Raw genomic sequence first — 16,470 nt, 5'->3', positions numbered from 1 at the left:
ACAAAAGATAAGGCAGAAGAAGAATGAGGGAGTGAAAAAAGGATATTATTTGAAAATCCAAGGAAGGGGTGTTTTTACGGAGCGGAGAGGAGAGGCGGAAGAAGGCAATATATTTAACGAAGAAAAAAACCTGCGAGCGAAAGAAAAAATAAAACACGAAAAAAAAATCATAATTTACCCATCGCCACAGATGAAAAAAATGCCCGCATAGACAAATATACCGATAAATGTATATTGGATATTTGAGGGGGTGTAAAAGGCAGGTTTAAAGGAAAATATAAATTAGGATAATCGTGAAGGGGGGGCATTTACCACCACAAAGACTCAATGAAAGGATTTTGTGGACCACAAATATGTTTGGGGGTGTTGCTATCATTATCTTATGGACGAAGCTTGACACTTTTCTAAAATAGCCATAATATTGTTGCGACCCCCCCCCCCCCCCTCGCTTTATCAGATTTTCGCTCATCGCTGTATTCTCTTGTTCTTGGTCGGGATTTTTTTCGTCACTTGCATTGCAACCTAAATCAGCATACGCAGTGACCGATGATTTCTTGCAATATTTATCAATCAATTTCATCTTTCTAATCAATGTTGATCTTATTGCAGTGGGTTATATGATTACCTTTTGAAGACCTTTCTTGGGTAGGCTTTAAATCGCAAACACTTGGGCAAGTAAACCAAACGTCCTCTGCAAAATAAAACTAGGACTAATTGAATCAATCTGATAGGACATGAATTGGCACATTCTGGGCTAGAACTAAGCGATTTTTGCCTTAATTATTTTTCAGGACACAAACTAATTGCTCAAAATTGTATTGCTTCAATTTAACCTCATTGCATGTAATTGGCATAATCGCGCAAAGGGGTGCAACATCCAAATGTGCATTCAGTGTCCGTTATTTTTTCCACTTCAGTGCCGTGCATTGACAAACTAACAAAATAATGACACGATGTAGACTACAAGTAGATGTTAAGGGAAATGTATTAAGTGCATCGAATTAATTGATCGAATAGGAGCCCATAGGTGTAGTACAGCCTATCCTATTGGAGAACGGAACTTGATCAGTCAGCTTCACTGTATTTTTTTCAGATCTGAATTGCACCCCTATACAATTGTATTTATCTAAAAGACAATGCGAATTGTTTTCAGTGTTGAATTCGAGGTTTTTAACCCATGCTTTAAATGCCTCTTAAACCACTATCACTCATTGGGACTGGGTATCCCGGTTTCATAGCCCCAAATATAGATAAGCCTATCAAGTTATTGTTTCTTGACGATCCCAATTTATGTATGGGGATGATTTTGATATTCTGTCACTGTGGGACACATTCATCTGTGGTTTTTTATTAGACTAAGGACCTAACGCCATACTTGTATTATTTGACAACTCATTACTTTGTGGTAATGTTGGGATCAAATTGCATTAACTGCAATGGCAAATCAGACAAAGTGGAAGATTTCTCCGTTTTCGGGTCCCTCATAACTGTTGCATGAGACGAGGCCCCCAAAGGTAGCTACCACTGGGGTACGGTTCGCTTGTGTTTATCGCGTTTCCCATTTTGCTTCCCTGGACACGACCCCTCAGCAGAGTGCTCTAGAACTAAACACTCGATTTCGCCGGCGATTATGGCGGAAAAGACTGATGCTGCTGTGGAGGACAGGTCTTGGGACAATTTTTCCGACTCCAAAGAGGCTAAATGAGATTGTCGAAGGCCTACTTGCTTGTCTTTTTCATCGACTCCACCTTCCCTCCTCCTTCTAAACTCGGAGAAATCTGTAAAGGAACAACATCTCTGACAGGGGAGGGGGATTGATAGCGACGGATAAGCATAGATCGAGAGTTGGAACGCTGGAAGGAGGAAGAGTATCGCAATTTCCTCCTTTCCCCCTACCGTCCCTAAACGGTGGGGGAAGAATCACAAACAGTTACAGAAGGGAAGTTTGAAAGAACTCGGACGCAAACAAGGGAATAAGCCAATCCTTTGTGGATATATAGCTATTTTTTAATTCGTGAAAAAATATGGCCGATAATGTTCTGGAGTCCGGCCCGCCTTCAGCCAAGAGGCCTAAACTATCATCCCCTGCTCTCTCAGTCTCCGCCAGTGATGGAAACGGTAAACATTTTAAATGCTATAACAGTCCTGCCTAGCTGTTCAGGGATGTTATACTACCTAGCAAGTTAACCAACTTGTTTTACTAAGTTTCCATGAATGAGCCACATCCATCATCAGCCAAGTTGTGATGCCAACGTTGGCTACCAATTAGGTGGTAGTAGTAAAGGTTTGCTTGTTACCCAACTGGTCAAAGTAAAGTTGACTGGCTAGTTGCCCTCCCAGTGTGAAAGTTTGAAGTCATCTGCCCGCTTGAAACAATGGGATAGTCCACGTATAGCAAGTTGTGAACTCACAGTATTGGAATGTATTAGGTAGCCAATTTAGCTAGCTAAAGTTACTATAATTTAACTAGCTGAAGATTGCTACCATTTATGGATAGCCAGCTAGTTAGCTAACGGTAGATATTTAACTTGAGCGTTGCAAGCAATAAAGATGCATGCTTTTGATATTTGGGTAGCTATCTAGCTGAACGTTAGCTCTTATCAATCTTAGGTAAGGTGTCATTGCTAGCTTATCAGATAGGTGACACCATGTACGTGATCAGTATTGGATTGGTGTAGGGGTTCATTTATTTGAACCTGTTCAGACAACTTCGCCGTAAGATGGTGTCTGAAGTGTTGTTATACTTACGGCAGTTAGTTAGCGTTGTGACCGAGCCATCACCACTTCTGTGTGTTGTGTACTGCTGCATTGTTGTCTAGTGGCTACACTTGCTAGCGAGAGTCAAGTTGCTCGTGAGCAGACGAAAGTTGTAGTGCCTTTTGTCGCCACATATGTAGCAGCGTAATGTTATTTTATGCGTTTGTATGCATGTGTCCAGCTTTTTCATACACTTTGTTTTAAAGTCTGAATTGTTTGGACTGACGTTATTCCTACCATTGTTGTCTTTTCGTATTTTTCCCCTAATTTGCAGGACTGCTACAATCTTAACTCCTTTGAATACTTTGATAACATGGTACAAGTTAAATGTCAAGTTTAAATTATTATAGGCCAGATTGAAAAACGCATCAGATTTCCTAATTGTGCAGACCCCACTCCCTGACGAATGCAATTCATATTTATTCAATGGGTAGGCTAAATTAGCTGCCTTGGCTGGTAGTTGGCACCCACGATTCCCCATTTTGTTTGTTTCTCCATGTTATGTCTGTCATCAGGATGCTTTTATTCACAAATTAAACAATTCAGGATTGCCCAAATAAGTTTTAGCTTTCGTTTCAATGCAATTTCTCACATGACACGAAGTCTAGATGTAACTTTTTGGAGCACTGTTGCTACAATTCGGCAAAAGTACTAGCTCAACCAAGTCGCCATTTCACTTGAAGCATATGCCTTGTACAAGCATGTTCTCTCTTATTAACTTACAGCTCTGATTTAAGTCTCATCCAAGTTCTGTTGTACCAAGCAAGTCATGACTGGAATTCTAAGAAAGGCTCTGCACAGGTTTAACAAACCACTCTGTGGTGAAAAGTTGATTCTGTTGGAAGGGAAGAGCAAATGCAACATGCAACCCCCCCCTCCTTTCCTAAAAAAAGATATACTTTTCACCCTGTGAAGGATCAATCGGTTGGGCTGTGAAAATGGTGGATGTCAGAGAAGTCAGTCCAGTAAACCTCTGCTGTCTGTTGCCTCCCATTGTGATGGGAGTCTGAGGCATCTTGTGGACCAGGTGTAGCTCACAGTAGCATTTGCACAACCAAGCATTTGCAAAATCACTACTTTAGAGGTAGCTACTGACATCATCCCCCAGACATAACGCAGACACAAGTGTACACAGCTTACCATGTGTTTCATTGGACATGGTGGGGGGTGTATTAGCTTAGATCTTCATTTTAGTAAGAGTCAGGGGATATAGGAGGTCAATTGAGAAGGCTCTCTTGTTTATGAGACTGACGGGGACAGCTCCTCTGTCTTGAAAACTACATGTACGGATGTTGTATCCATGCGGTACAGAAGAACAATTTGAGTTTTCCCTGTGCTATAGTCACTGCAACTTGGGGGATAGTGTTGAAATATTAACACACCCACCTGTTTCTCTAAAAGTGAATCGAGCTTGACTGAGGATGCATGCTTGCATATTTTGAGTGGATCAGCTCTTGTGTGTTTCATGGAAGACTTTTTCCCCCCTTCTAAGATGGCTGCAGTCTACTGCCGCTCTAAGCTAGAGATTGCAAGAGGTGAGACTGAGATGCTTCTGCCGCCATAGGCGTTTCAAGTCTCTGCCAAGCACTTCCTCAACCTGGTGTCATAAATGTACCACTTGCCCCCCGTTTCTGAAGTTCTATATCCAGAGGTGTTTGTTTGCCAAATGATGGTCATAAAGTACATAAAGGTTTGCCTTTGTTTGATATCCACCGTGCACTGTAAGCGAATGCACGTGTCTCAGCCAGGGGCAATTCAAGTAGATCTTGCAACTTAGCAGGTATGTCTGTGCACTTGCTATTTCCCTTTCTCTATGAAGAGGCAGAGAAATGTCCTCTATACACACACATCCACCTGCTGTTCAGTCGGTGTCTACTTCTGTGGCTTCACACTCTGACCCTACCCTGTCCACCTGTTTGGCACCCCATCAAACCACAAACTGGCTCAGGAGAGGAAGCTCTTGAGTGGGAGGCTGTAGCCAGCCGCTGCACTGACTTAGGGTCCAGAAAGGGGAGGGATTCATTTAGTTGGTTGCAGCCAGCCACTGCACTGACTTAAGGCATCCGCATGCTTCCCACCCGAAACAGTTTGTGCATATATTATGACGTTTTTGTGTTTGGCAAGGTTTTTTTTCAGCTGTTTGTGCACACCACATTTTTTTCATGAGGCAAGCTGAAGTCCGGTAACAGAAGTCTACGCCCCTTTGTCGGTGATTGGTCAACAGTACGGATTCTTCAATAAAGTGTTTGTCATTCAACAAGAGATGACTTGTTTTCATGCATGTTTTTTTACTTGCAAAATACTGCAACAAACATCTTAGTCATGCAATTTTACATCTAACTAAGACCACCTTGGCAAAAACATCAAAGGCAATTATAGATTTCTTGAGTTATCTTAAATGAATTCAGACCATTTTGAGGAAGTGTATACTGGCTAAGGTCTTTTTAAAGGAGTATGCTAGGCACAGACCTTCACCTAGCCAGGTTTTACTAGGAGCAAACAGAACATAGTATGCAGACACCGTTAGGGTCCAGAAAGAGGAGGGAGTCATTTAGTTGGTTCTTTTTAGATGGAGTTATTTCTCTTTCCAGAATGAATTATTGCTGCACGTACATTTTGAAGGAGGTTAGAGCTTTGTTAGTGAGCTTGGATTGTCAAGGGGCACAAGTGCATTTATTTGCTACTGCTTTCAATATACACCTCAGGATATCCCACTTACCCTGCCCTCTCTTTCCTCTTACCCCCTCCCAGATTTCGGTTCACTCTTTGACCTGGAGCACGACCTCCCCGACGAGCTCATCAACTCGTCGGAGCTGGGCCTGGTCAACGGAGGGGACCTCAGCCAGCTGCACACCAGCCTGGGAGGAGGAATGGGAGGAGGCCAGGACGCTGCTGCCAAACACAAACAGCTCTCGGAGCTTCTCCGGGCTGGAGCGCTGCCACCCTCGGGTCAACAGGGAGCCACCAACAGCCCCGGTGGCTCCATGGGACTCCTGGGCAGCATGAATGCCTCCCCTGGGCCCCAGAGTATGGGCCCCCAGGGGCAGCACACCTCACCCCAGCAGGCTGGCATGATGCAGCAGGTGGGCATGGTGGGTGGACTGAACAGGGCCATGATGGGGGCCCAGAAGGGCAACGGACAGCAGCAAGGGTCCATGCCCCAGGGCATGATGGGAGGCCAGGTGATGAATGGCTCGCCCCGAATGGGTTACCAGGTCAACCCAGGCATGGGAAGTAACAGTAACCTGCTGGCAGAAACCCTGCAGCAGCAGGGGGGGCAGCAAATGGGGGCAGGGGGTCAGGCCGGGATGAGGCCACAGCAACCTGGAGCACTGAACAAGGTAAGACCTGTTAATTGTTTTGTAGATGGACTTGTGTTCATATGTCTACAGGAGCAGGATCCTCTTTTACACACATTGACGTTACTGCACTTTTGCTCTGTGCTGGTCTTGGTGTTCAGTACATCTGGCTATGCTAGCTGTCTTGACAACAGTGAGATGCTATGTTTAATATGTCATTAGATGGTTTCAAGATTGCTCTGAATGAACATTAATTGACCAGAATCGAGAAGAGTATTTAGTGTGTGAACCGTGAAGTGCCTCTTTCGGAACCGATCAAGTATGTCTGACGGTAGCAGAGCAGATTCATCAACCTTTACCCTGTTATTGTGTATCCCAGCTATCATGTTGCCATAGGCTAAATACACACTTCACATTGCTATGAAAATAATTGGATCAGTATGTCGGTGCTTTTCAGTTTAAATGCTTGTTTGTTGGTGCAGTAAATATGACAATCCAATCAGTTGTCAGAGCTGTTTTCACGAGGGCCGGGGATTGCTGGGTGCAGTGGATGCTGTCATGTTCAGGCTGATGTTGCTTTGCTTAACACCTCCAGAGCTGTAGACTGGCTCAGGCTAAAAGCACAAACCATCAGTGCATGTTCTCTTTTAGTGTTTGGGCAGCTAAGAACATAGATGTTCATTGTCAGTTGGGCAGTGTCTACATGCGTTTCCATAAGGTGTCTAAAACAGTGGGGAGGAAGAAGGGTGCAGACTTGCAGCCGTAAAGTTCCATCCAAAACGATCCTGATGGGACCCAGCTGAGCAGTGACCAGCTTATTTATCTGTTGGCCGTATCTGTCTTTTTCTTGGAAGTAGTTCATTACATTCCTTTAAGCTGAAGATATTTTGTAAGGATAAGGGTTAACAGATGATGGAAAGCTGCTGGAGTAAGAGCTAATTTGGCATTTCTCCCCCTTAGCAAGCAGCTGTTCTGTCATTGTCACCCCTAGATCACTATTGTCTTCAGCAGTGCTTGGTGTTTGTGTGAAAAGGCTAGGAAAATTCAAGCTATTTGTTGAATTATGTTTTTGTAAATATGTCAGCGTTAATGCTTTGTTAACAAACTCCGTGAATAAGACCGGACTGACTACTGCTCAAAGCAGTGTAATGCCTAATGGTCCAGAGATTGAACTCTAATATTATCTGTCAACAAATTATCTCAGGTTGCTAGGGATTTTAAAGTTAATGAAGCTTCATTAGTTTCATTTAATCTGCTTAAAAAAATAAATCTGGCAATGATTATTTTTGTCCAATAAAGAACCAGGAACATGAGTGTAAACTAGATCTCACTCACCTAGCATTCCCTTAATTTCTCCCCATCTCTTCCTCTGCCCCCCTGTCTCTCTCTCTCTCTCTCTCTCAGATGAATATGATGGCTAATGCGGGCCCCTATGGTGGTCAGTACGGTCAGTCAGTAGGCCAGGGTCTGGGTGGTGCTGGGCTGGGCCCACAGCACCAGAACAAGGCTGGTCTGGCCAACAGCCTGGCCCAGTTCAACCTGGACAAGAAGACACCTCCTATACAGGGCATGGCTGGGATGGTGAGGGCATGCTCCTTCTTGTCCAAAAAGACTTCTGTCTTTTTCTGTTCCTCTTATTTTAGTGAAAAATATAGGGCCGGGGCAATACCAGTATTGTGATACTTGTTTGTATCGCGGCAAGGGGAAAAAAACACAAAGTGGATTTAACTTCTTTAGGAAAACAGCCCTAATGTTGGAAACAAACATCATTATGATGTCATCCAGAGTCACAAGCTTTAGCACACTATTTTACATACAGCAGGTTTTTAAAGAACTAAAGAGTTTGGTCTGCTTCGTGTTTTCATTTTTGCCATGGAAAAAACATTGCGATACTGGTATCGTCAGTCCTACAAAAATACTAGATTAAAGACCCTCTGGACTTAAGTGGTAATCAACTCACAACCCACTGCTCTTAGTTCGGCCCATCCCACCTTGTCAACTTGATCTCCCTTTTTAAAGGCCCTCCCTTGTCTTTAATCCTCCATACAGCCCCTCTATCCCAGCCATCTTCCTTCTATATCCCCTCTGGTTAACTCACTCTCTTTTTGCTCTGTGTCATCAGGCCTCACAGCAGGCCTCGGCAGTAGGGCCAGTGTCGGTGGGTGGAGCCGGGGCCCAGGCTGGCCTTGGTACTGTGGCAACAGGTCCGGGGGCAGCGCCCCCCACGGCCGACCCGGAGAAGCGCAAGCTGATTCAGCAGCAGCTGGTGCTCCTGCTCCACGCCCACAAGTGCCAGCGGCGGGAGCAGGCCAACGGGGAGGTGCGCCAGTGCAGCCTGCCCCACTGCCGCACCATGAAGAATGTCCTCAACCACATGACCCACTGCCAGGCTGGCAAGTCCTGCCAGGGTGAGTTCATGGTCCTTTTCAATACTGCTATTTTTGGTTTGTTAATATTCTGAAGTGGTTCCACTCTCTCCTAGAGGAAGTAGAGGAAGCCACTTTAGACTATTGAGATGCATCCTTCCTCTTGGTTTGAGATTTATTGAATTAATGTTTCTGTAGGTTGCTTTTCAGCAATCAGGCCTGCTCTGGGGTTTCCCTTGTTTTTACAGTTAGATTTCCCGCCTTACTGCTGACATTAGGTCTTTACTGGGACACGGTCATTGTGTTGCGCTGTCAGTTGTCTCAAGTTCTCTCCTTCTTTCTCTCTCTTCCCCCTCAGTGGCACACTGTGCCTCGTCGCGACAGATCATCTCTCACTGGAAGAACTGCACTCGGCACGACTGTCCTGTCTGCCTGCCGCTCAAGAACGCTGGAGACAAAAGGAACCAGCAGTGTGAGTGTGGTTTGTATTGAGCTATGTGTCCGTCCTCTGCATTGTGATGTACTACGTGTGTTTGAACCAAGATGGCTACTTGTTCAACATCGGTTCCGTTCAACATCGGTTCCCATCATCGTTCATGGCAATTTGATTATCCCTCCCTCACTACTTTCCCTCTCCTCTCCCTCCATCTCCACAGCTCTACTAAGCAGTGCTGTGGTTGGCCTGGGCAACTCATTAGGAGCAGTGCCAGGGGGTCAGCCCAGCACCCCTAACCTCACCCCACCCAGCCAGATCGACCCCAGCTCCATTGAGAGGGCCTATGCTGCCCTGGGCCTCACCTACCAGGGCAACCAGATGCCCCAGCAACCGCCTCAGTCCAACCTGCCCAACCAGCCTGGCATGAGGTCGCTAAATGCCATGGGTGAGTGGGCATGGACTCCTCAAAACAGTGTTGAGGAAGAGTCTAGAAAAATGAACAACGACCAGGGGCAGTGTAGCAGACTTCTTAGTTTAGTCATTGATTGAGCAGTAGAACATTTTTAAAGTGAATGGTTGTGATTCCGAGGAAAGGAACTGCTTTGAACCTGTCCTCTCTTTATCTGCCCCTGTAGGAGGGAACCCCATGGGGATGAATGGAGGGGTGGGGGTGCAGCCCCCCAATCAGTCCAACCTGCTACCAGACGCCATGCTTCACAACAATATGAATGTGCAAAGGTACAACAACACACTCATACCCTCCCCCTGAATTCAAATATAATTTGTCACTTGCGCCGAATACAGCAGGTGTAGACCTTACCGTGTAATGCTTACTTACAAGCTCTTAACCAACAATGCAGTTCAAGAAATGGCGTTAAGAAAATATTTACTAAATTAACTTAAGTAAAAAAGAAAAGGGAAAAAAGAAATCTAGTCAATCAAAAAGTAACACAAGAAATGTACATAACTGTAATGAGGCTAAATACAGGGGGTACCGGTACTGAGTCAATGTGCGGGGGGGTACAGGTTCATCGAGGTAAGAACTCCCTATCCTTGGAATTCAATACAGATTATTATGGTCCTGCCAGCTCTAAAGACTCAAAACATTATTCTACACAGCAACACTCACAAGTTCACAAAGTTACTTAATTGACTACCTTGAGCAAAATTATAGCTTCCAGCTTGTCGTTTCTGTCCCTCTCTCTTCATCTCTCAGTTTGATGAACGACGGCAGCCTGGGCTCCATGCCCATGGCGACCCCTCCCTCAGCCGCGGGCATGAGGAAGAACTGGCACGAGGACATCACCCAGGACCTGCGCAACCACCTCGTCCACAAGCTGTGAGTCTGCCCTGAGTGCACCAGAGTCACAGAGGGGGACTGTAGGCCACTGCAGTTTTAACGAAAAAGTGTTCTTCTGCTGTTGCTATTAGACGAGTACTCTGTATATGTGACTCTGGACTGCACCCACACCACACAATTATGGTTAATTGCAGGCTGTCAGTGTCTTTTGGCTTATCTCTCTGTATCTCTTTATCCGTCTGCTGGGTGAGCAGTGTGCAGGCCATCTTCCCCACCCCGGACCCGGCTGCGCTGAAGGACCGGCGGATGGAGAACCTCGTGGCTTACGCTCGTAAAGTAGAGGGGGACATGTACGAGTCGGCCAACAGCAGGGTGAGAACTGACTCCTCGATGTTGTGGGTGAAGACTGGTATTACAGTAGTATACCAGAAAATTTAAATCACCATATTCAATAACTGACCACAACAAGTAATGGCGGACTAGAGGGTGTATATACATTTACTGAATTTCCTAAATCGCTACCAGGCGGAGTACTACCACCTCCTGGCTGAGAAGATCTATAAAATCCAGAAGGAACTGGAGGAGAAGCGGCGGACGCGGTTACAGAAGCAGGGCATGATGCCCACGCAACCCGGCATGCCCCCCTCAGGCCTGCCACAGGGACCCCTTGGCATGGGCCAGTCACCTCTGGCCCCCGGACAGCCGTCCAGTGAGTAGACACTTTAAACACACACATTTGACAACATAGCTACTCTCTTTCAACATAGGTGTGATTAGCACTGCTTGATCCCAATTGCATGGCTCTATTTACTTCAATAGCTAGATTTCCATCCAATGGGCTACAGATTTCCAAAAATCTGCATTAAAAACTAAATTAGCATTCTCCCAGCAGGGGTGTGTGTCCATCAAACTTATTTTATTCCTCGTGTTTTTTTTAGTTGTATTCTTTTTTTAAACTCTTTATCATTGGGAAGGGCTTGTAAGCAGTCATTTCACTGTAAGGTCTACACTCGTTGTATTCGGCGCATGTGACAAATAAAAATTGATGCGTGTGTAATGACAGAGTGCATATAAAAATGTAAAAAATGCGGTTAATTCTCAGGTACTGTATCTAGTAACAGAAGTTCAATGTGTTTCAATCACATTTTCAACACTACTGATGGTTTTGTCACACAAACTGTTAATTCGACAATTGTGCTGGTAAAGTGGACAGGGTTATATGATATGAATAAGAACAAGATCCTTTTATTTGATAATTGGCAGCCAAGCACTAATCATCCTGTCACCAACATTCAAATAATGGCCTACCATAAAAAATTTTGGGGGAAATTTGCATGATCACCGTGCACTTAACCACCATGTGAAGTTCATCATAGCTTGTTTAATCTGCCTATAAACTCTTCATGCTTTTCCACGTCGTGGTGGTAGGCCTACAATGTAACATATCATTGCGTGACTCCCAAGTTTACTTCGATATGATGGTTATTATTAGAGGTCGACCGATTAATCGGCATGGCGATTTAGTTAGGGGCGATTTTAAAGTTTTCATAACAGTCGGTAATCTGCATTTTTGGACGCCGATTACATTGCATTCCACGAGGAACCTTCATTGCAGGCTTACCACTTGTTACGCAAGTGCAGCAAGGAGCCAAGGTAAGTTACTAGCTAGCATTAAACTTATCTTATAAAAAAACAATCAATCTTCACATAGTCACCAGTTAACTACACATAGTTGATGATATTACTAGGTTAACTAGCTTGTCCTGCGTTGCATCACAGCCTACTTTGCCAAACGGGTGACGATTTAACAAAAGTGCATTTGTGAAAAAAGCACAATTGTTGCACGAATGTACCTAACCATAAACCTCTTTTGCCTTTCTTAAAATCAATACACAGAAGTATATTTTTTTAAACCTGCATATTTAGTTAAAAGAAATTCATGTTAGTTTCATACTTCCTATAATAACTGCAACCTAATATTTCTTTCTTTACTGGGAATATTGAGCCAACAGCTTTCATGTGTTCTGAGCAAGGAACTTAAACGTTAGCTTTTTTACATGGCACATATTGCACTTTTACTTTCTTCTCCAACACCTGTGTTTTTGCATTATTGAAACCAAATTGAGCATGTTTCATTATTTATTTGAGACGAAATAGATTTTATTTATGTATTATATTAAGTTAAGTATTCATTGTTCATTCAGTATTGTTGTAATTGTCATTTATTTTCTATCTATCTATATAGAAAATCGGCATGGGCTTTTTTTGGTCCTCCAATAATCAGTATCGGCATTGAAAAATCATAATCGGTCGACCTCTAGTTATTATATCAATATTTCTGCCGCAATTGTCGCATAATCAGTTATCCACCCTTGTCTAGCGTATTTTGTTTTTGGACATGAGGACATTTTACCGACACGTTTCCTGTTTCCATTAGGCCGTCAGGTAATTCATCCGCATTAAATGATTGGATGGAAACCTGGTTACTGAAGCCATCGATGCAAAGCTAATGAATGTGTTTCTCTTCACTCTCAGATGGTTCTCATGCTGACCCCTCCATGATTCGACCCACCGGACCCAATCAGATGGTGAACAGGATGCAGAACCCTGCAGGTAAGTTGTTCCTACAGTCATGCATGCTCAGCTCAGTTTGCTGCTTGGCACAACCCAAACCAGTCTGAAGGGTGGACATATAATGGTGGCTAATGTGTGCTACTGGTTTGCTCTCTCTCGTCTGTCTAAGGCATGAATCAGTTTGGACAAATGGGTATGCAGTCATTAGGTCAGAGGTCAACGCCTCCCCTCCCACTTGGTGGACCTCTAAATCAGGTTAGTCGCCCTCTCTCATTCCCAATGTCCAAATGAAGTTGGAAAGAACTGCATTCAATATTGATTGAAATTGATTATATTTCAACATACCAATCACAATGACTATAGAAAATAACCATGTTCTCATTAGAACATAATTGAATAATTTATCTTGTTCGGTCTCACTCAGATGGGTATGGGGCCAACGCGGATGGGGCAGCCCAATGTGGCCCAGAACCAATACCTCCCTCCTGGTCAGTTCCCTGGGTCCAGTCCTGGCCTCGGGGCTGGCCCAGTCGGCATGAACCATCCCGGGCCACAAGGAGGTGTGACACAGGTAAATAGAAACTGGAACCAATGCTGTAAGTAAAGGGTGACAGTAAAGTAGTTGTTATATTTTATGTTGGGTATAGACTCTTAACTGTCTCCTCCATGGTGTTTTCCAGCAGGCCCAGATGCCCACGCCGCCCTCGCTCCCGGTCAGCAGCCCTGCACCCCAGCCAGGCTCAGTGGCAGGATCAGGGCACTCCCAGGGCTCTATGGGGCCAGGCAGTGTAGGTGGAGGCCCTCCTTCCAACCTGCAACTGCCTAACTCCAACTCCTCTCAGCCCAACTCGCACCCGCACTGCCCCCCCATCCGACAGAACTCCCCCTCCCCGGCACGCAGCCTCACGCCAACCCCTCATCAGACGCCGCCTGGTCTGCCAGGCTCGCAAACCCCTCAGCCTCACACGCCCAACCCGCCCCAGGTTGCCGCTCCGCTCCCGCAGCAGCAGCTAGAGTCGTCACAACCAATGGGGCAAGGAATGAACTTGGAGAAGCCCAGTCAGCTCCAGCAGCAGACAAACTGTGGTGGAGCTTCTGGAGGCCTCCAGACGGGGCAGGCTCAGTCTGTGCCTACCCAGAATGCCCATGTTCCAACCCAGCTTCCGCAAACTCCAGTGAGTAGTTTTCCCCGTAGTCTCACTAACTCCTTATGGTTGTCAGTGCTGTTCTTTGGATTTCTAAACTGATCCCTGGTCTCTGGCTATACCTCCATACGTCACGTCTCTGAGATTTCCCTCTTTGACTGGACAGACACATAGTCATTATCTTGGTCTACGTCTCTGGCTGTTCACTCTTCTCACAATTTTATTTTTTTGGGCTGGATCTGTTATTCATTTTTATTTCCGTTAACTCTTCTCTCTCTGTCCTCCCAGCTGTCTCAGAAGTCTTCTCTGACGGCAGACGGCCAGGCTTCCACTCCGGCCTCGGTGAGCAGCGTGGACCCTAGCTCCCAGCTGACCTCGTCGGACGCCCCCGCCCCAGCTGAGCCAAAGTTGGAGGTGAAACAGCAGGACGATGAGGATGCCGAGGACCAGGGAGAGGGGAAGGCCTCTGGGAAGATGGGCAAGGGACAGGCAGACATCAAGTCAGAGGAGAAACCTGAGGTGAGGCTTCCAGTTTTTCTAAGGCAGGGGTGCAAAAGACACAGTGCTAGCTAGCCAGCGGGGTGAAGATTATTTTACACACAGCTAACAGATTTTATTACATTCAGGATGATGTCTGGAAATGTGTATAGGATATTGAACATGATGTCCCCTCTCAGATTAAGAAGGAGAAGCTTTCAGGCGACGGATGCAAGGGCGAGCCTATGGACACATCGTCATCGGTAGCAACGCTGAAGATGGAGGACAGGGACAGGAAGCCAGAGGTGAAGACTGAGCCCAAGGACGAAGAGGAGAGGTCGGGGGCATCGGGTACGCACAGCTCCCCCGCCAGCGCTCAGAACAAGAGGAAAAGTAAGACCCCCACCCCTTACTCTTTCCTCTCTTTTTCAAAGGAGTAATGTACCTGTCCTGATCTTCATATGCAAGCATTCCTCAACATTTGTTTGGGACCTAAGTCAGACATGGTGTATAGATCTAGGCTATGAATCTTTGAAGCTAAGTGTATGTTCACCTGTAAACAACCTAATCAAAAACTATTTTTCCCATCTTTCTTGCTCCTCCTTTTCTACTACTTGCACTGCCAACATCCCCACTTCCTCTCCTCTGTCGCTCCCTCTCTCCTCCTCTTTCCACTACCCCAGTCTTTAAGCCTGAGGAGCTGCGTCAGGCTCTGATGCCCACCCTGGAGGCCTTGTACCGCCAAGACCCTGAGTCTCTGCCCTTCCGCCAACCGGTGGACCCCCAGTTACTGGGAATACCCGTACGTATTCGAACTAGTAACAAAACTAACCTGGTAAGGGACTGCGCTGGCTTCCATTTTGCTTCCCTCTTAAAAACGTTCTTACCGTTCTTTTTAGCTCATTTTTCTCTCATCTCTTTTTCCTTTTTCTTTCATCCCTCTTCATCCTTACCACTGCCACATGTGTGCAAGAGTGGGCTGAGGGAGTGACTGTTGGCTAGGGGAGTTGTAGCGATACTGTGTGTGTGTTAGAGAAAGCTGTCTCAATCCTGAATTTGACTGTTATGTCTTTGCTCAGGTAGAGTATACTATACATCAAACATAGGTCAGTTGGTTTTTACTCTAGGTTCTTGGGTAGGTGCCTGTGTGTATATGTCAGTGTGTGTGTCAGCTCATGCTTGCTTCTCTCTACTTCTCTTACACCACAAAAAAATGTACATTTTTGAAAAACTTGTTTTGCTTGTAAACCAAGTCAACAGAAGTATGTCAGTAATATTTAAGAGATGCAAATTTAAACCTTTCTGCCTGTTGGAATTTAACTAAAATATTTTGGGATTGGTTTCTACCGGTCAGTTTTGATTAAGATCAACACTTGAGAGGTGGTTTGGCCCTGGCCATGAATGTTAGACCCCTGGGCCTTGTTAATGGCGGCTTGTGTTTCTGCCTTTCATCAGACTTCAAAAGGCCTAAAATAAGCTGCCATTTTATCAGTGGCACATCACCGTTCTGCGTTTAAAGTAACCTGCCCTAAAAGGGAAATTTACTAGTCAAAAACGTTCATAGCCCATTACTTTCTTTTATTCTTTCAACTGCTTTCTTTTAATTGCATTTTTTTATGCTTTTACAATTCTAATTTGGATATGATTTAGCATTACATTTTTTTCTCCCACATATGCCTATTCATAGTAGAAGCTTTCTAGACAGTTCCTCGCCAGTAATCAGTATTGTTGAAGTTGATTGTGAGTTATGTGAAGAGTTGTGCCAATGCCTGTATGCAGCAGTAGTGTGACTCCGATAATGCTAATAGCTAGCAAATCAAATATCTCAGACCTCCTATTGAACACCTGTGAAGAGATACCCAGGCAATATCTGGCACTAATTACAATAATTGTTTGTACGCCATTGTACACAGGCAGCCCAATTCTGATATTTTTGCCCAATTATTGGCAGAGGAGCTGATCGGTCAGAAGACCAATTAGTAGAAAAAGATCAGCACTATAGGCTGACTGTAAATGCAGCCTGAGGGGGACTTGATATCGTATGGTCCTCACCATAGTTTTAACTCTCCTTTAACTCTCCTCAAGCAGTGCTAGGGCACACTTACTCCATTCTCAG

The 16,470-nt window shown here is 45.1% G+C and overlaps 1 protein-coding gene across 11 annotated transcripts in view; it reads left to right on the top strand.

Moving 5' to 3' along the window:
- The first annotated feature begins 160 nt into the window (after positions 1 to 160).
- The window catches only part of LOC109898529 (histone acetyltransferase p300), a 28,521-nt gene continuing 12,211 nt past the window's right edge, over positions 161 to 16,470 (top strand). For 6 of the 11 annotated variants that reach the window (XM_031834265.1, XM_031834263.1, XM_031834261.1 and 3 more), the window contains exons 1-17: positions 161 to 2,118; positions 5,509 to 6,098; positions 7,461 to 7,637; positions 8,179 to 8,464; positions 8,781 to 8,894; positions 9,079 to 9,303; positions 9,494 to 9,596; positions 10,075 to 10,197; positions 10,413 to 10,530; positions 10,684 to 10,867; positions 12,694 to 12,771; positions 12,902 to 12,987; positions 13,157 to 13,303; positions 13,413 to 13,907; positions 14,166 to 14,396; positions 14,555 to 14,747; positions 15,038 to 15,189. In XM_031834265.1, the coding sequence (XP_031690125.1) occupies positions 2,025 to 2,118; positions 5,509 to 6,098; positions 7,461 to 7,637; positions 8,179 to 8,464; positions 8,781 to 8,894; positions 9,079 to 9,303; positions 9,494 to 9,596; positions 10,075 to 10,197; positions 10,413 to 10,530; positions 10,684 to 10,867; positions 12,694 to 12,771; positions 12,902 to 12,987; positions 13,157 to 13,303; positions 13,413 to 13,907; positions 14,166 to 14,396; positions 14,555 to 14,747; positions 15,038 to 15,189 (3,396 nt within the window). In that variant the 5' untranslated portion in view covers positions 161 to 2,024. The remainder of the gene's footprint in view (positions 2,119 to 5,508; positions 6,099 to 7,460; positions 7,638 to 8,178; positions 8,465 to 8,780; positions 8,895 to 9,078; positions 9,304 to 9,493; positions 9,597 to 10,074; positions 10,198 to 10,412; positions 10,531 to 10,683; positions 10,868 to 12,693; positions 12,772 to 12,901; positions 12,988 to 13,156; positions 13,304 to 13,412; positions 13,908 to 14,165; positions 14,397 to 14,554; positions 14,748 to 15,037; positions 15,190 to 16,470) is intronic. The other 5 variants (XM_031834267.1, XM_031834266.1, XM_031834264.1 and 2 more) reach the window with 3 other exon arrangements.

This window comes from Oncorhynchus kisutch, linkage group LG10 (genome assembly GCF_002021735.2).
Source record: "Oncorhynchus kisutch isolate 150728-3 linkage group LG10, Okis_V2, whole genome shotgun sequence".
NCBI classification, from domain to species: Eukaryota; Metazoa; Chordata; class Actinopteri; order Salmoniformes; family Salmonidae; genus Oncorhynchus; species Oncorhynchus kisutch.
Note: the sequence above shows the minus strand (reverse complement) of the source record. Positions and strands in the feature narration are given on the sequence as shown.